Here is a 19,664-nt window from a genome sequence, read left to right as displayed (position 1 = left end):
GGGATGTCCTTTCTCAGTGTTGAGAATTATGATATTTTAATAGTCAATAAATCAAGGTTTAGAAAAAATTAATTTTTAAAAATTTACTATATCAAATAGCTTTGAATATGACTGAGATTTGAGGATGTGGTAGGAAAACAGTTCATTATCCTGAATTTACGAATAGGTAATTCCAGTCTTAATCTGGCCAAATAAATTTCTCATTTGTCTTGCTTCATTTCTCAGTGAAATAGCAATTCATTTTTATTATTTAAAGGACACTGTCAAGATTGGTTTACCATTTCCCCCTCCCCACCCGCCTTAAATTTTGTAGAAATTCCTTCTGTTTAAAAACATGTAAAAATATCACAATACAGAATTAACATAGTTTGGACAAAGATGAAAAAAAAACTTAGCACGTGTAATGTTTAATGTGAGTTTTTCAAAACAAATGTTTTATTGCTGTTTCTTAAAAGTGATGGATGAGATGAAGAGGAAAGAAGGAAAAGTGGGACTAGATTTTACTTTTTCTCCATTTAAAGATAATGAACATTGACACTTTTAAAAAAAATTTAATAAGTCAGTGAAGTGATGCATGGTGAGAGTTGATGCACTGATGTTTCACCACCAAAGTGGCAAAACTAGATAATAAGAAAGTGCCTTTTGATAATCAGTGCCCAAACCCTGTACTGTAATCTTTAATGTTACGGAATGTTTTGGTTCTAAGTGTTGAATACTCATCAGGATTTAAGGTTGAAGTTTGCAGTGTCATACAACTGTGTGGACACTGAGATTCAACTTCCTGTGCCTATATAAAGGTAGAATGAATAGGTGATGCATAGTATTTTCTCCTTATGAAATTGACTTTGTTTTCAAACTAAAATCTTTGAGAATTTTCAGAGACATTTTAGATTATGCTGTTAGAAACCCATAGGAATATATTAATTATTTCTAACTAAGTATACAATAGCTTAAATATTGCTTTGTTGCTCGTTGATTTTTTTGCTAATGTTTAAATGTGCAGTTTCAGCTAAACGTTCTTTGAACTATATACCTTTCATTGTGGCAATCTTGAACTGATTTTAAAAAAACAAATTACAGTGAAGAGAAAATATGACTGATATTAGAAATGCATTAACTCATTTAGTCAAAGCCCCACTTACTGTGCCATTCTGTGGTTGCTGACTTTCCTTCAGATTCCTCTTTTTGTGCCAGAACTATACTCCAGGATCTGAGCTGCATTTAAAAATAAAATTGAGTTTCTAGCCTGTATAGTTACAAAGAAAACTTTAAAAACATTAATGAAGTGTAAAACAATGTAGTGATATCTTCCTGAGGTATAAGACTGTCTGAAACAGTCATTCTAACGCAGGAGTAAATGGCCTCATTCATATCCGTGAGTGTTAATGCTGAAACTTAATGTCATTAAATGTCAGAACTTTTTAACTGCTAATAAATTTAACAGAAATATTCATTTTTTTTAATTTTGGGTAGCACCTTAAGGTGCTATACAAACACACATGTTGTTATGGTTCCTGCCCCCAAAAGCATAATCTCTAACAACCTTTTGTGCATCCAGAAGTTCTGCCATAATCGCTAATTTCTTCACACCAACATTCGTTATGCAGCTATAAGTTATCAGTACAAAGTTTCTGAAGGATATTGAACATAAAAACATAAGGTGTAGTGTAAATTTTAATCATAATTTCAAACTAAACATGTAATGTATTGATTATATTATTCATATTCACATTTAACTGAGTTTAAAACCTCCTTTCCTTTATGTGAAGCTGCCAGAGAATTTCTAGTCTGCTGCAAAATCCTTTCCATAGAATTTAGGTCAAGTTTACCATGAAGTACACTGGAGAAGATTCTTGACTACAACATGCAACATTGTTTATTTGAAAGGTGTAAAGTCCTCCCTAAATATTCTTATTTTCTCATTGCTTTTATTTTTCAGAAAATTCTTCCAGGAGGGAACACATCTTTTGATGTAGTTTTCCTTGCAAGAGTAGTTGGGAATGTAGAGAACACTTTATTTATTAACACTTCCAATCATGGGGTATTTACTTACCAGGTAAGAGAAGAAATGGGAGAATAATCTTTTTAACATTCTTAAAATAGATAACCATATAGGTCTGTAAATATATTTTGCAAATATGTTTAGTGGCAGGTATAAAAAGTGTTGTTTAGCCAGCTAGAGAAGTGCCAAGAAATGGAGAAAAGTGCCACAGAATTTGTTGCCTGACTGAGAGCATTAATACCTATAAACACCATTATTCTGACAAATTGCTATATGTAAATCCCCCTATCAAAACCTAATACTGAGCATCCTGTCTGAAAAGTTCCCTGAAGACAAAAATATGCAGTAGCTTTCCCATTGTTACCACAAGTTTGTATCTATTCCTGATTGGAGCAACATTTTTGATAGAATACTTTCCTTTGGTGTTGTGCAGAAAGCTTATCAATTAAGGGCAAGAGTCTGACCCCCTAACTCATATTGTGGATGCTGTTCAGTGAGAATAAGGGTATCCGAATCAGATATTAAATAACTTCCCATATAAGGGTAGGTATTCTTTGTATATCTTGTATGTACTAGGGAGCGCCAAAGGATCCTCCATATATAATGTGGATGTCTTAGTGTTAAGTTAGGAGGATGGAATTATTCAAAAGGCTGGCAATGTGATAGAGATGTCAACTTCTAGGTCACTTGTAAGTTGATTCAAATAATTAGTAAATTAAGTACTTGCCAGTAGTAAATCTACCAATGCTGTTAGGCATATGAGAAATGAGTGGGAAGGAGAAATGGTGGTGGGCAAGTAGATTCTGTGACCGGGTTACTAAACCAGTTTTTGAAAATCTGTACTGAATTCCCTAACAATATATTTTTTTAAAAGTAACTGCAGAAGTTATATGCCAGTAATTTTGCTGCTGTTGTTTACTAGATGCCCAATGGGCCAACTTAATATAATAATTCATATGCTAGCTTTTAAAGTTTGGTTCTAGTCTGAAGTCACACAGTAAAATATGTCAGAGGAGAGGAATAAAGCAGGCAAGGTGGACATAGGTTAAAGTGCTCAGTGTATTTTCTTATAGTACTAGGGCAAGGGAGGATACAGTGAAATTGAAAGACAGAAATTTTAAAACTGATTAAAGGACTTTTTTTTTTTATTCACCATGCAGTTAACCTGTGGAACTCATTGCCACTAAATATAATTCAAGTGAAGAGGTTATCATAATTTCAAAAAAAATAAATTAGCTGTGTGGATAATGAGAACATTTGTAGCTAAAATGGATAGGATAGAAAAATATAGAGAAATACCCATTTTTCTGCGTGTTAGCCTGCTGCTCAGATACTATGACCATGAGTGTGACATTAGAACCTATGTAGAACAGAGAGGAAGTTTAGTTGTTTAGGAAGAAATTCCAGCTATTCTGTAACTGTCCGTTATGAGATGTTTCACAAAGGTGAAACATCTGGTACTGACCACTCAGAAAAAATATCGGAGCAGAGAGATCAACAATCTGACTTGGCTTTTGTCACTCTCAATGTTTTGTGTTTGTGTGTCAGTAGTTAGCAGAGGTGGCAGATATAGAAATCATACTTTTGGTTGTACACTGAGTCAACTTGATCTGAAATAAACATGGATTTCCATGATGCCTTTTTAAAATTAATTTTCAGAGTTAGAGCACACTTTAAATTGATGGCATTTATTTGAAAAATTGCTGAGTCTGTTCCCTAAAATTGACACATTTTGTAGATACAATACTAGTTGCAGAAACTAAGACTTTTTTCTCTGGTTTGAAACAGGTGTTTGGTGTTGGAGTCCCGAACCCTTATCGGTTGCGCCCTTTTATTGGGGCAAGAGTTCCTGTAAATAGCAGTTTTTCTCCAATAATAAATATACATAATCCCCACAGTGAACCTTTGCAGGTGAGCATCAGGTGCCAGTTTCGTGTGTGTTTATTTTTTACAGTGTTCACTGAAATTTGTTCACTATTTGCTTTGAAATTGCATTAAAAAAGTGTTTTGTTTAAGAATGTGTCCCTCTCTTTCCCCTTCCCACCCCCCTTTTCAAAACTCCTTTTCTGGTATTTTGAGCACTATGTGCTCTGTTTAAAATGCACTAAAGGAGAAAACACTCGTAACTGATTTGATGACTTGATTGTCTAATTTAATACTTTGAGAAGCTGTGTTCAAAGAATTGTACAGAATTACAAATAAACAGGTATGTAAATTTAGGGCCGAATCTTGCAAATTATAAACACTTACATAACTTTACACGCAAGTCCCACTAGAATCATTGGGATTGCTCACAGGCAGAAAATTGAATAGAAGTTTGCATGATTTGGCTTTCTTGTGTGAAACTACTCTCTAAAGAGGAAATCAAAAAGTAGAAAAAGCATGAAATTAGCCAATTTAAAAGCACTTTTCATAATACTCATGTAAAAAATTAAACTTGACAAACCACTTTAGAAGTTAGTATATGTGCTTAATCTTTGCCTTCACTGGTAATTAAGGAAAAACATTGATGCAAGCAAAATGCAGTATATTTTCAAAGCAGAGAATAAAGGAAAGTGATTCATTGTTTGAACACAGACAAGTCACTTAACTTCTCTATGCATGTGTTCTCAACTGTAAAATGGAGTATAATCATTTTTAACCACTTTTGTAAAGTGTTGAGATTTATGGATGAAAAATGTCAATTCTAAAACATTAATAAAAAGGAAAGGGAAGAAGTTTCCTTAAAAATGACTGTTTATTTGTCAATGACTGCCAAAAGTATTGAAAGTGTGAAAGTACTAAAACTAAAACCAAATTTATTTTCCTCTACTGAAGTTAAAAAAAAAAAAAATAGATGTAACTTGTCCTAAACTACCTCATTGTGTGGATGGCTTCTTTTTTAAATTTACAGAAATATCTTCTGAGGGCAAAAGTGTTCTAACATTCAGACATAGGTAGTGTTGGAAGCGGTAGCTGTGCCTGCCTGGAAAAGAAAACCAATCTTCCATTGATGTGATTTCTGTAAATGCGACACCTTATGCTCTACAAATTCTGACATACATAGATGTAGAAGGTGCCTGTTTCCTGAAGCTTAACACTGTAATGATCTGAAATCAGCAAAATCTAATTTATCAAAATTGGAATAGATCCAACAGACTGTGCTCTTGTGCCTTTGCTGGTCCATTACACTGTTGATTAGATTATAATTTCACATAACTAATGAAAGTTCTTTTTAATATTTATTTTTTGTCATAGGTGGTAGAAATGTATTCAAGTGGAGGTGATCTCCACCTAGAGCTTCCAACAGGTCAACAAGGGGGTACAAAAAAACTGTGGGTGAGTGGTAATATGTTTTCTAACAGGTTCTGTATTCATTTTGGTCTGGTGATTTTTGTTCTTGTTCAGCAACCATTTAAAAAGTAGATGAGCATACAAATGATTATTATTAAATTGAAGTCAGTGGGAGTTGGATCAGATACTTATTTAATTACAGGTGTCTACTCATGTTATGTATTTTTTTGAAATGGGAAAAATAGAAAAATATACAGTGATTCATGTTGTGGTCACGATGCCACTTGACCATTGTCATGTATAGGATGTCAAATTATGTATATGACTGTTGCAGGGTGAAAGATTCCCAAAGAAGAACTTCCAAATGTACATCCTTAGTTTATGCATCCATGAGTGAAGGGGTGTACTGTCACTATTCTAGTTCTGGGCTTGATTAATTTCGGAAATACCTTTTTATAGAAGTGTATTCTACCTTCATTTCTTTTCTACCTCCATTTTGAGATGAGTGGTGCCCTTTTGAAGGAGGGACTGACAAAGGCTTTTATCCTTCAGTAGGAAGTTCTATAAAGAAACCAAAATACATTTCAGCAGCTTAAAGCTACATCTTTAAGATACAAAATGCAACATGTTAGCAATGTATGATTGCACTGCACAGAGTTTATGGCTATTAAACAGTGTATAAATCACCTTAAAATTTTCTTTGCTATGGCTGACCACCTTTATTATTAAAGGAGAAACATTTCTTTATTGTCTAAGAGAAAAAAACCTGCATGTTGTGTTGAATAAACGCATACACCTATATTTGGTTATGATGGAAATGTAAGTTTATTGTATGTTGCTTTTGTATTACTCTGTATTCAAGTGATTATTTGTGCTATTAAAAATCTCCTCTTAAATATGAACTCCATCCAATTTGAATAGAACAAAATTCCATAGTTATGCCTGTATCTCTTTCTGATAAGGGTTGAAAAATTCTTCTAGCCCCTTCTCAGAGTCCCAAGAAAAACTCTGTTGCAAGGCAACCTAAGCCTTCACTCCAGCAGAAGAGGGCTGAGGACCTCTTCCTAAGGCACCACTTTCAGTCCCCCAGTAGCATTGCTGGAGATCAGCATGTGGCACTGTAGAGGGGTTTGGCCCTCTCTGGGGCGGCGGGGAACCACACTGCCTCACTACTTCCTTAAGGTGTGACAGGGAATTAACCTGACCATGGGAGTCTCTCGCCACGGCAGCAGGAGAGGCAAAACACAGTTATTTACGCCCTGTCAGCAGGCAGTAGTGAGTCACAGGCTCACTGTTATATAATGAGCAGGCCCAGGCCCTGGGTCAGGGTGAGCTCAAGCTCTCAGACAGGGCAAGGCAGGTAAACAGCAAGTCCAAACTCTTGGCTCCAAAGGGCCTGGGAGAGGGGGGATGCAGGCCCACCCACTCCACTGCATCCCAGCCCGGAGCCCTAGCAGCAGCAGAAGTCCTGCTGCTGAGTCAGTGGGGATCCTGGCCACAACACGCTGGCATAGGCTCTGGCAGTGCTGCAGCCAGATTAGGGTTGGCTGCCCCTGGGCTACTTCCTAACTCCCCCCTATAGGTACCTGGGTCTGGACGGTGTCCTCCAAGGGGTCAAGCATCATGGGCTCCTCAGGGTAACTGGCAAGGGGCAGGCTTGACAGCTCCTCGGGGCTCTGGTCAGCATCAGACATTGGCAGATCAGGCTAGTCTTCAGGTCAGCAGCTGATTGCTGGGGTCTACCAACCAGGCATCTGGTCTCTCCAGCGGCTGTTCCTCTAGTAAGCTCTGGGGCTGGGCTTTTATACTTCCTGCCCTAGGCCTTGACCTCTGGGGGGTGGGCTCAGGATTCACTGGCTCCGCCCACTTTGGTGTCCGGAGAGGCTTGTCCCTCTCCAGGGTGGCGGGGAACCACACTGCCTCACTACAGGCACGCTTTTCCTCAGGCCAAACATGCTGACACAGAAATCTGAATGTATCTTGTATTGTGCTGTCGGTAGATTGCTAGCTAGCCCTTCTTTTCTTTTTTATAAATATGCAATTATAATCCACTCCAATATAATGCTAATTCTTTTTAGAGCATTGTCTACGCATAAAAATGACACCAAATAGTCTGAATATTTTTTAACAATATATGTTTGTTGCAGTCTTGTTGGAGCTACTGCATTCTTATTTATGTCTGTGATTATTTCAAAAGGAAATTCCCCCCTATGAAACAAAGGGAGTGATGAGAGCCAGCTTTTCTTCAAGAGAAGCAGATAATCATACAGCCTTCATTAGAATAAAAACAAATGCCTCAGACAACACAAAATTTATCATTCTTCCTGTTGAAGTAGAGGTTACAACAGGTTTGTAGGAAAATGCAGTATTCAAAATATTCAGTTTATATTGCTATACTAGAATAAGAAAATATTAATGGTTTTCCTTTTCTTTTTTTGTAAAGCTCCAGGAATCTATTCATCAACAGAAATGCTAGATTTTGGTACACTACGAACACAAGGTAAATTGTACTTAGGGTTTCTCATTCTAGGTTTTAAAAATTAAATCCCACCCCAAAAATATAAGATTGTAGAAAATATACATAGACAATTCCTAGCTCTCCATTAATGAAAATTATTTGTGGAGGGGAATGGTGAACCCCAAAGATCCTTCTGTCTCTGCTGAGCTTAATTTGTACTTGCCTTCACAGGCAGTTTTTTTAATGTAATTAAAGGAAAATGACTTTTAAAATGCCATTTAAAACTGATCTTTTCCTCCTAATAATAAATATTCCAAAATGTAGTGTAAAAAAAAAACTTAGTTAAAATATGAAACTAAAACCAAAAAAATAACTTGGGTCTGATTTTCAAAGATGGATTGATGTGATTGCAGATGCCAAGCTCGTGTGCAAAAATGTTATCAGTGCATGCAAATAATCAGTTAAATATGTGGCTATATGCAAATAATTTGTATGCACAATTATAATACTGATGGTATCATGGACAAATTAGGCTGGCACAGTTGCACACACCTAACTCTAAGAACTAGGTCCATACAGTTTATTTCCTTAACTTTTGAGTGAGGTTTTTGTTTTTTAGGTGACTTCAGAGTTTTGGAACATTGTACACAAATGTTAGACTATATTCTAATTTAGAGGTTTTAATCTTTTTTCATTTATGCACCCCAAATTTTTTTTCAAAAGAACGTGTAGACCCCTTCAGAAATCTTACACATAGTCTCTGCACCCCCAGGGGTCTGCAGACCACAGGTTAAAAACTACTTTTCTAATTTCATTGAATTTGCTGTTCTGATTTAATCTTCATTCATTGAAATATTGGTCAGTTACATGATTATGAAATCTTGGCACAAGTGTTTTTATAGTTAGATTAAATGTGAACAGAAAATCTGTTAATCTTCAGTATGTGCGTCAGAGAAAGCAATATATTGGTGTCAGTTTTATGAGATGGTAATAACTTGCAACTTTGGTAAAAGAAAAAAAAATCCATCTGTGGTGGATATGAAAAGACAGAACTAGTGGTTGTGTTGTGTGTTGTTGTTTTTGTTGCTTTGTATTTTTTAGAGTGGGTGATGTTGCTTCTGAAATAACAAGTTTCTGTCTGGTTGAACTGTTTTTAAAGTTTCATATTGAATAGGGTTTAATTTGTGTAGAAATCTGGTTGGAACAGATTGTTTTTTGTATGATGGATTGTACAGTAGTATGACCTGATAATTAATTTGTATTTGTTTTTAACAGACATGCCAAAAATTTTAAATCTACATTTATTAAATTCAGGAACAAAGGATGTACCAATTACAGTAAGTTTTATTTCCTTTTAATGTCACACGTTTTGTTTAGTTATATGAAGGGAAGAAGACTGTGTCCAAACTTTAAATCATTGACATTAACATGATATAGTCCACTAAGTGGTGGTCAAGGTTGAATTCTAGGAAACATACTTTGTTTCTTTTCCCTGAATTGGTATCCCAAGCTTCTAAACAGTCCAGTGGCTTATTACCAAGATATAGCTTGACATCTTTCTGACATTGACTCTAGAAATTGCGACATGTTTCACTTAATTTCTTATGTTTTTACCTTCATTCTCAGTTCAAACTGCCTGCCTGCCTACCTTAGTCTTATTAAAGCAGTACATCCTGAGTTGCATATATAATTATTTGGCTTCTTGAAGCTTCTCCTCTCACCAGTTAACAAGCTGAAGTAGGTCTAGCAGGACAGATAATGAAGGGGTTAACTCTACCATACTCCTATCCCCTCACCAGCCCCAGTGGAAGCCTCTGAGCCCTGGGTCCTGTGGGCCCCTCTACACTCACACTCTGTGTGGCAAAATAGGTATCAACAGAAGCCTACAGAAAGCCCCTTGAAGCTTCTGCACTTGAGCATATTACCTGGTGGTAGAAGCCTATAGAAAACTAAACACAAAATCACTGACTCGTTCTGAATTCTGTGGCTGTTCAAAGAATTTACTTTTAATTTTTATTTTGGAGAGAATCATGTTTACTTTCCTGTTGGCTGGATAATATTTAGCAACCTTTTAGTGGTTCAACAGTGTGACAGTGTCAGAATTTTACTAAAAATTTGTCATTGGTGGTTATTTGTCTGTTTATGTTCTAGAATGAACACTTAACAGTTCTGTAGCTTGGTAAATTTCTTTATTAAACACATTTGGTTGCTAGAACAGAACTTTGCTCCTATTGGCACAGCAGATACTAGTACAGACATGCTGCTCTCCCTGCATAAGTGCTTGGAAAGTTGTGCTGTTTAGTAAGGGGATTTTCATGCATGTGGGGAGAGCAGCATACGGAAGCTGAGATCCATCATAGGAATATGAGAGCACAGTATACCTACCAAGGCATATAACCCTTATCACTTGCCCAGTGCTTCATACAGAAATGACTATTTTTCTCCTTTCCACTCTATATGAGAGATACGTGATTCATCTATAGCTGTTTTTGTTTGTGTATGTTTATTATTTGGGGCAGGGGGTGAGAGACAAAATTGACGGGAAGCTAAGTTAAGGAAATGCTTTCTTAAAAGTTAGCCATTCTGGGAGTTATGTGGTAAGGTTTCAGTTTCTGTGAAAGTTGGCAAGTTTATGCCCCCCTTTAGATTGAGGATTCAGTCTAGGGTTTAGCTGTCTGTTTTTGAGTCTGATTAACGGAAGGTAGAGGGAAGAAGAGAAGAAGGAATCTTCCAGTTCTTTCACCATAAGTATACTATGGCTTCATTATTCACACTCCCAAGAAGGTATAGGAGGTATAAGTTTTCAAATATGCTGTTACCTATTGATTGGGCACACAGAAAAAGTGAGTGTCATTTAGTTAAGCTGGGTCGGTAAGTTGGAACATCAGCATGGAAGTCTGAGAGCAACAGTCCGTGGCAGATCTAAATGTTGTGTAGTTTGGCTACTTGAAACTCTCCCTTTTTCCTTGTGTGGTGGTATGGCAGTTGCTGGTTTACATAGGCAGGCTGGGCTGATGGCCCAGCATTCATTCTTGGTGAGAGGTCTTCAGATTTGGAATGTCATTCCTGTGCCTTCCTGTTTGGGTGCAGATTTGGTGACTTTCTAGGAACACTAAAAGAAACTTGTTTTCTAAGGTGGTATTTGGATGAGAGTTTTAATTTGGGGGGAAATGAAATTTTGTTTTTGATTTAAGAAGGTCTTTGAGGTGGTTGGTTGTTCCTTAATCTCTCTAATTTGAATTAATTTGCTTTTAAATGTTTTAATCCATGTGGAGAATTTGAGAGCTACAAATGAAAACAATTAAGGAATTTTGGACAGCAACAGAACTTAGTAATACAAAGATTAATTCCTTTCAATGAGTTTTAGCCACGAAGTAAGCATTTTAAGGAGTCCACCTGCAGAACTTTGGTGCACCACTGATGTTACATGCATTTCTAAAATTTCCTACTTTCCTGACAGAACTACATAAAGAATCTTGTATATAGAATTAACTGCCCTTTTAAATATTTCCAAACTTTAATTGCTGGATATAACTTTTATAATTTTCAACTTTGTCTATTAAGGAACAGATAAAAGTTAGTGTACCTCAATCAGTTGAATATGCAAGAGCCATTAAAAACTGTTATCCATTGCTTTAGGGGAGGTACAAATGGCCATAAAATGTGAGTTCTGTGCTTGTTTACAACACCTTCAAAGGTTTTTTATTTTGCAACACGCACAGTCCTCTCCAGGGAGCTGGTAATTATGTGATTCATGAATAGATCCATCAAGGTCATCTACACTACACCAGAGCATATATGACCATAAAACCCAGTACCTCTTAATCCAAAGGCACACATCTCTTCCGATTAACTGTGAAAGAGACTATTTGTTAACTGTACAGTAGAACCTCAGATATATGAGCACCTGGGGAATGGAGGTTGTTCATAACTCTGAACAAAACATTGCTTGTTCTTTCAAAACCTTACAATTGAACATTTACTTAATACAGCTTTGAAACTTTACTATGCAGAAGAAAAATGTTGCTTTCCCTTTATTTTTTTTAGTAGTTTACATTTAAACATAGTCCTGTACTGTGTTTGTTTTTGTTTTTTGCTTTTTTCTCTGCTGCTGCCCGATTGCATACTTCCAGCTCCAAATGAGGTGTGTGATTGACTGGTCAGTTCGTAACTCTGGTGTTTGTAACTCTGAAGTTCTACTGTAGTAGTGTTAGTTGGGCTGGTTGCATCTGGAAGCCAGCCACTCAAGGGCATGAGATCTGGTTTGGATAGGTCTGATAACTCATCTAGCAGAAAGCAGTAATATAGATATACTAGATTTTAGAAATTGGCTTCTTTAAATGAAGAAAATCCCAGCAATTTTTATTAAATAACATTGTACTGATCTATTCAAGATCCCGAACTACTCTGTTGTATGACCATTGGGACCTCTGCAAATAAGCTGTGGCTAATCACAGTGACAGAATGACTTCCGAACCATGTTCATTGACTATTTCACAACTTTAATACCATTTCCACTCACTTTAGAACATTAAAATGCTGTTGGAATCTGAAAAGTGACCCTGTAAAATTGTAGAATTCCATGTGTAGTATCTGACGTGACACATTTTTCAGTATTCAAGCAACATTTTTTTCTAACTGCCAGTTCTGCAAATTCAACCTACACTCTGAGTCAAGCTGGGATCATTGCCTTGTGAATCATCAAATGGCACAACCTTTATTGATGAACTTTAAATACTTAACAGTTCTGTTGATGTGTGAACCAAAATATAAGCTAGTTTTCTTCTGTAGGTGTAGTAGCTCTGCAGCATTAGCAACAGTAGAAAGTAGTAAAATCTTACTTTTATAATAGCTAAGATAAAACTCACTGCCTGTGTGTATTGTATCATTTTTACATAGTCACTTTTCTTCCTAAAACCAGAGTTGGATTCACCTAATACTGTTAGTGGAAAGTTCTGTATTACCCACTTCACTGGATGTTAACTTGACTAATTCAGAGTCCTTTGACAAGTTCCTAAGCCTCTTAATCTTACAATGCTGTCTTCATTATAGTGAATATAAAACTGTAAAAAAGCTGCAAATGCTGTTCACCTGATCATTTGGAAAAATACAAAAAGCTGTGCACTCTTTTGGTGGTGGTTTGTAAATTTTCAGCAAACTAACTGTTTAATATTTTGGCTTCTGTTTGCAGAGTGTTCGACCCACACCACAAAATGAAGCTATAACAGTACACTTTAAGCCAGTTACATTAAAAGCTTCTGAAAGTAAATATACCAAAGTTGCAAGCATTAGTTTTGACGGTAAGTATTTTTTCTTTCTTTGTAGAAATTTTAAAATATTTCTAAAGAGCTACTGAAATCTCATGAAAATTTGAAAAATACTTCTTTGGAAAAATGTATGTTCTGTGTCATATTTCTAGGGAAAGTGAGTAATTCCTTCTCATGTCAGAATTTTGTTGATTCATGTGACTTCAAAACTGGTTACTTTGGAAATAATTATGGCATGTAAAACTGTAAACTAACCGTTTGAGTTAGTAGCAGGAATAGATGAACTCTAAAGTACTCCATCTTGTAAACATTTAAAAAAAATGGACTAGCAAAATTACTTGGCTGCATAAGCAGAATTGTTTGTAGAATATATCAGTTTTTAGTTGACTACTGTTTATTAAAGCAACAAAGAGTCCTGTGGCACCTTATAGACTAACAGACGTATTGGAGCACAAGCTTTTGTGGGTGAATACCCACTTCGTCAGATGCATGTTTATTAAAGGTAAAACTGAATTGTTGATGGTAAAAATTAGGTATTTATAAATTTCAAGAAAGCAGATACTTTCCTTATACTTTAGTAATAGAAATTTGGACAGGATGTATCATTTCTTGGATCTTCAGTATTTTCCAACATCAGATCAGAAAACTTTCAATTTGGGGCAATCACAGAAGATATGAAAATAATTCCATATACCATAGAATGCTCTCCAGCATTCTGCTGTGAATTTTAAGTCTATTTTGTTTTGAAACATTGGTGTGCAAAATAGAACTTCCGCTGGTATTCTTTCTATCAGGAGAGCACATACTGCTCACAGTGGCTATCACTTCTATCTCTCCTGTTCATTGGAGAGACTTGGTGGTTCATTTCCTTTTCCAACCTAACCTCATGTGGTCAATATTGCCCTGCAATTTTATTGGAAAAAGTGCATAAAACATACCTGTTTTCTACCAAAGTTTTTGAGTTATCAGAATAAGTGTTTGACGCATCCACAAGTTATTACAGTAAAAATATTACAGGGTGTAGTACGTCTCTCAGGCTGAAATTACTCAGAATGGAGGGTTGTGTGTTCGGATATCGTTCATTTTTAGATGAACCAAGATAAAATGTTGGGAGACTCCCCAAGTGAATTACGATCATTGCAACTTTTAAGAGCCTAATATTGAAATTTTGTAAGAAGAGAGTGAAATAAGAAGTTAGGACACAAATTCTAGACTTGCCAAATGCCCCCAGCTTGAGGAAAGGATTTGTCCAGATTTAGAAATTTGAAGAAAAAACAGATTAAGACGGAGATCAAATGAGTGTGGTAGGGCACTTTAAGTTGCTTAGTGTGAAGTTGCAGACTCAGCTGGGTTCAACATTCTGTCTAATAGACCATTTGCAGCATATAAGTGGTTCGCTGATGAGTTGGCTTAATGAAGAGGACCTATTCTGAACATTTTTCTGATTTTACTGCCCTAATATATGAAAGTGGTAGGTGTTTGTGACTTCCACCAGCCAATATTCATGACTTCATTAACTGCTTTCTTGTGGTGTTTCTACAAGCATGATGTTCTGCTTGCTGAGGGACCTTGGGAACAACCCTCAAGGCTTCTATCTTGTTTCAGCTTGTACTACGTCTGAGTCCTTGCAACCACTGCAGTTTTGCTCATTTCTATAGTCTTCCAGGTTAAAATGTCCAGGTTTTTTTTCTTTCCTTATTTAATAATACTGGATCCCTGTGACTTTTATTTGAGGTTTATTCCATGCCACTCCCTGAAACTTTCCTTAGGGGAAAGATTCAGTTTCCTCCCCCATCATAACCTTATCTCACAAATAGCTTTCTCTTGTTCACATTTATTTTCCTTGCCACCTGATAGAGTAACTTGTTGGCTAATTCCTTGTCTACTTCAGTAAGGCTCAAATTGGGACTTAATTTTGTTGCACTCTGCTCCCAATAACTACTGGTCTGAGAGTTTGGACTGAGTATTTTTTTTTAAATCACTGCCAAACATCAAGTATGATTGTTTGCCTAAAAATATTCAGTCTTAAGAATCTCTCCAGCTCCACCATATGCAGCGTATTGATACTAGTAAATGTCTTTTAATAGAAAGTATCTCATCTAGTAGCAACAAGTAATCTTGAAGCAGTTCTTTAGAATAAGGAATGTGAAGATGGAGGTCTCATGATTTTTAAATAACTGTGCCCTGGTCTATTGGTGACTAAGGTACCCATCTTCCTATGCATATAAAGAAAAAATATTACAGCTTTAGTATTTTATGTATAAATCAGGTGAGAAAAATGATCCTATGACTGGTTTGCAGCAGATAACTTTTAATGGCAGCTTTAATTGCTTAACAATTAAATTTTAAGAATAAAGAATAGCTATTGATTTACTATTTTATGTAAATAAAGTGATCACAGAACCTATTTTATTCTTTGTCGTACATGTGCAGCATCAAAAGCAAAAAGACATTCTCAGTCTTCTGGAAAAATTACTGTTAAAGCAAAAGAGAAGAGTTATTCAAAACTTGAAATTCCCTATCAAGCAGAAATATTAGATGGGTAAGTCTGTATAAACTGAGTGCTGATTAAAAATTAAACACCGATAATCAGATGCTTTTCTTTTATCGTGTTTTGTGGAATAAGGTGTTGCTCATGTACTCTTAAATACGGAGTTCTTCCAGTAGCACAGGTGCTGGTTCTAATTTTTTGCTTTCTTGGGATAGCAGATGAGCTAGTGTAACTCAGTAATACATAAGCAAATTTCAAGATTTGGACACTCAGTGGCTTTCATGAGTCATTTACCTAAGTGGCTTATGCTACGTATGTCATATTTTCCAAATGCAAACTTATATCACTTGCTCTTCTATTTGAAAACGTTGGAACAATCACTGTTTTGTGCTTGGATTGCCCTGCCACTGTAGCCTGAAGCAAGGGTAGAGAGTATATACTGGGTGAGCCATCCTTTTTGCATGAATTGACTGCTTTTAGTCTTTGGGAGGTAAAGAGCACAGGAGATTATTTTTGAGGAAAATCTGAAGTTTTTGATACATTTTTCTTTTTAAATAGATATTTAGGATTTGATCATGCTGCCACATTGTTTCACATCCGGGACAGTTCTGCTGACTCTGTGGAAAGGCCAATCTATCTTACAAATACATTCAGTTTTGCAGTACTCATTCATGATGTTGTTTTACCAGAAGAAGTAAAAACAATGTTCAAAGTAAGCCCAATTCCAATGAAGTTTTACCTAATATTAAATATTTAATGAACTGTACTATATTAAATTTTAACTTTGGTGTTATTTCTTCACTAATTTAGGTCCAGAACTTCAGCAAACCAGTCTTGATCCCACCTAGTGAATCCATATATATTTTCACACTTTATTTTATGCCTTCTACGTCATCTGTTCATGTAGATAACAATATTTTACTTATCACCAACGCTTCTAAATTTCAACTGCCTGTGCGAGCATACACAGGTTTTTTAGATGTAAGTATTTATTTTTCCTTGAAATTTCACTCTAGATCAAAGAATACTAATTTGATTTCCTTGGTCTTTCTCCATGGTAGCTATTCAACTCCTTTGTGATTTAAAACAAAAAAGCAAACTAAATTTTGCTGCCCCTTTCCCCATGACATTCTCAACGTACTAAATAATTTGTCAGGGATTGGTTTAATGTGGTGAGGTTTTTTTCCCCTGTTTTTTCCATTTCTCAGTTATGTGGTTTGTTTGGTTCATGGATAGAATAAAGCATAGTCCCAAATTTTTAATGCTTTCACTTATTAATGAATTTGCTAGTGAACTCTGATTTTGAAAGTACTGTGTATTTTTAAGTGCAGCTATAATGCCTTTCTTAATCTCTCTAGTACTTTGTATTACCCCCCAAACTCGAGGAACGTTTCATAGATTTTGGCATATTGAGTGCAACAGAAACTACTAGCATTTTATTTGCAATCATCAACAGTAATCCCATTGAGGTAAGAATCAACATATTTTAAATTCCTGTTTGTTGTTGTAAATTTCTGCATCTATGTCATTGCTGAGATTGTCATCTTTTTTGTCTTTTTTAAGCTGTCTATAAAAAACTGGCATGTTATAGGGGATGGCTTGACTATAGAACTCCTGGTTACTGAAAAAGGCAATAGAACCACAATAATTGCAAACCTTCCAGAATTAGAAAATGCCAGTGTATCTGATCAATCTTCAGTAAGTAAACTCTCTTCTTGAGTCCTTAGTTAAAAGCTGCATGTAGCACATTGATAAGGGATGATAAATAATGTAGTAATGAATGACTTAAGTATAACTTTGTCATAAAGATATTCACAGGATAAAGAACAAGGTAGCATGTTTTGAATAGAAGGTAACATAAATTTGTTCATATGTGGGGTAGTTGTAGCCTAAGGGTACACTTGAAGGGTTGGTGAGTTTCTAAAATAAAATGTTCAGAAAGCTGAATCTTGGTATACACGCTTCCTGGGTCATTGCATAGTAGTCATTTCCCTGGTCACTTTCTAGAGCCGAATGAACTTTGAACTAGTCATTCATAACAGCTGCTCAGGGAAGTGAAAGTGATTCAAGCAGAGAGCAGCAGGTTTCACTCTACTTTCCTCAGCTGCTCTTATGAAATATGAGTGGTACATATGGAGATACAAAGATGGGCTCAACCTGTGAGTTTTTGTTTACAGAATGTTCCCACTGCATCCTTTGTGGGTCTTTGTCCAGCTAGCTGGAAGAAAAGGTGCATTGCCCCTTTAAGGTCTTCCTTGCAGTAGATGGAGAGAAAGGAATAAAGTCATGGCCTGATTAAACCAAATCCATGGCTTCCTGTCTTTCTTCTGGTATAGATGGACAATGGGCATTATAATGTTTATATTTTATTTGTATAGGCAGCTTGCAGGGATTGACTGTTAACCCAATATCACTGATGCTGCTCATAGTATTAAATCATAATACCATTGTTAACATTAATGCATGGCAGCCACAAATCCCAAACTTGGTTCTGCTGTTCTTACCATATTTAAATAACTCACTTTACTCTCTGCCATGATATATTGTGTTCTGTTTTGGAAAAGTAGGTCTTATAAAGAGAAACTTTAGAAACGTTAATCTAGGTAACACTGTAAATGTTCATGGTGGTTCGCAAAGAAATTTAAAAAAAAAATCTCCCTGGACTGAGGAATTTACAGTCTAATTTAGTCAGAATATTGATTAAGTTGAAAGAAAAATAATTTAAACAGATTCTGTATTGGTATATAGAACTTGCAGTTTATTAGGTATGTTTCCTATTAATATTTCTGTTTATAATGGAAGAATGTGGCATAAAACATAAATGATTAATTATATATTTCTACCACTTACAGGTAATACTAGCATCTGGTTACTATGCTGTGTTTAGAGTAAAACTAATAGCAAAAGAACTTGAAGGAATTCATGATGGAGCCATACAAATAACAACAGATTATGAGGTATACTTATTGCCCACCTAAATGACTGTGGTGCTGCCATAGATGAGATGAGTTAATTGTTATATTTTGGTTATTGTGTAAAAAAACATTTTATCCTATTGTGGACTGGTAGTTTGTGCTAACTGACTCAGATATTAACTCTGAAAAGCAGTTGCTACATTGATGCAATAGTTGCTTGCCATAAGCCATGCTGCAAACCACATCAGTAATCAACTATGAAGTCATAACAGATCCATCGATGACCTGTCTGGATCCCAGTTGATAGGATACTGTATTAAGCATATGTTGCAATGAAATACAGTGCTAGTGTATTTGCTCTGAAGGGATTTGAAAAAGGCAAGTTTCGCTCAGCTTTCCACTTTACTTCTGGAATTTCTATTTCAATCTATTATGTGATGCTTCAAGGCGAGTCCAAGTGAATTGAGGCTCGATGCATACTCAAGGCACCATGGCATCGGTCTTTTGACATGATACACTGTGATGACGCTCTTAGTGTATCATGTCAGTCATTTGTGTGAAAACTCATTGTAGCACCTCCTTTTGAGACATTTAGAATGTGTTATCAGCCCACAATATGGAGTCATGCTGTTGGAGAGAAGTAATAGAAAGTTACTTGACTTGACCTCTTTGGTCTTCAGTGCTAATATCCACAAAATAAGATATATTCTAATCTCTGCAATAAGAGGAGTAACCTTGAAGCATATAATGGGATCACTTTCATTTTTAACAACATTTGGCTGTAACTTTCAATGACTTTGTGTGTGTTGATATAGCATATTATAAACTATATTGTGAACATTGTGTTTTGTGTTTGTTTTTGTGCGTTTATGGAGTCAGGAAGTGTTGTAGTTTATTCTGAATGCAGCTACAGAAAAAGGGGCTATTTTAGAAGTCCTCTAGTATTCTGTATTTGGCAGAAATAATAATGGCATTTGTTTGCATATGCACAGATGCATACATATTTGACCCTTTGAGCAACTGTAAAATCTGAAGCTGTTTGTTTTTTCCTGTGTGCGCACACGTTTCAGTCTTGTTCTGATTGTGAGAACTTTGTTACACTGATATCTGTTCATCTTTAATACTACTTTTATATATTCCAATCCCTAAAACAGACGTTTGCGTCTACAGCTTAATACTTTACCACGATTTATAGTGCTTCTAGAGCAGTTTAATAAGTCCTGTGTAAACACAGGTGCAGTATTTTTAAGAAGATGTC

General features: G+C 35.9%; 1 protein-coding gene across 2 annotated transcripts in view; it reads left to right on the top strand.

Annotated features, from left to right (window-relative positions):
- TMEM131 (transmembrane protein 131) overlaps positions 1-19,664 on the top strand; it is a 161,136-nt gene that overhangs the window by 92,903 nt on the left and 48,569 nt on the right. For both annotated transcript variants that reach the window (XM_039543102.1, XM_039543093.1), the window contains exons 6-18: positions 1,940-2,056; positions 3,791-3,913; positions 5,240-5,320; positions 7,473-7,623; positions 7,719-7,775; positions 9,009-9,070; positions 12,925-13,033; positions 15,434-15,542; positions 16,050-16,203; positions 16,302-16,472; positions 16,850-16,960; positions 17,055-17,189; positions 18,344-18,448. In XM_039543102.1, coding sequence (XP_039399036.1) covers positions 1,940-2,056; positions 3,791-3,913; positions 5,240-5,320; positions 7,473-7,623; positions 7,719-7,775; positions 9,009-9,070; positions 12,925-13,033; positions 15,434-15,542; positions 16,050-16,203; positions 16,302-16,472; positions 16,850-16,960; positions 17,055-17,189; positions 18,344-18,448 — 1,485 coding nt within the window. The remainder of the gene's footprint in view (positions 1-1,939; positions 2,057-3,790; positions 3,914-5,239; positions 5,321-7,472; positions 7,624-7,718; positions 7,776-9,008; positions 9,071-12,924; positions 13,034-15,433; positions 15,543-16,049; positions 16,204-16,301; positions 16,473-16,849; positions 16,961-17,054; positions 17,190-18,343; positions 18,449-19,664) is intronic.

The sequence above is a fragment of the Mauremys reevesii genome, linkage group 1, assembly GCF_016161935.1.
Source record: "Mauremys reevesii isolate NIE-2019 linkage group 1, ASM1616193v1, whole genome shotgun sequence".
NCBI classification, from domain to species: domain Eukaryota; kingdom Metazoa; phylum Chordata; order Testudines; family Geoemydidae; genus Mauremys; species Mauremys reevesii.
This window is presented reverse-complemented; position numbering and strand designations above follow the sequence as displayed.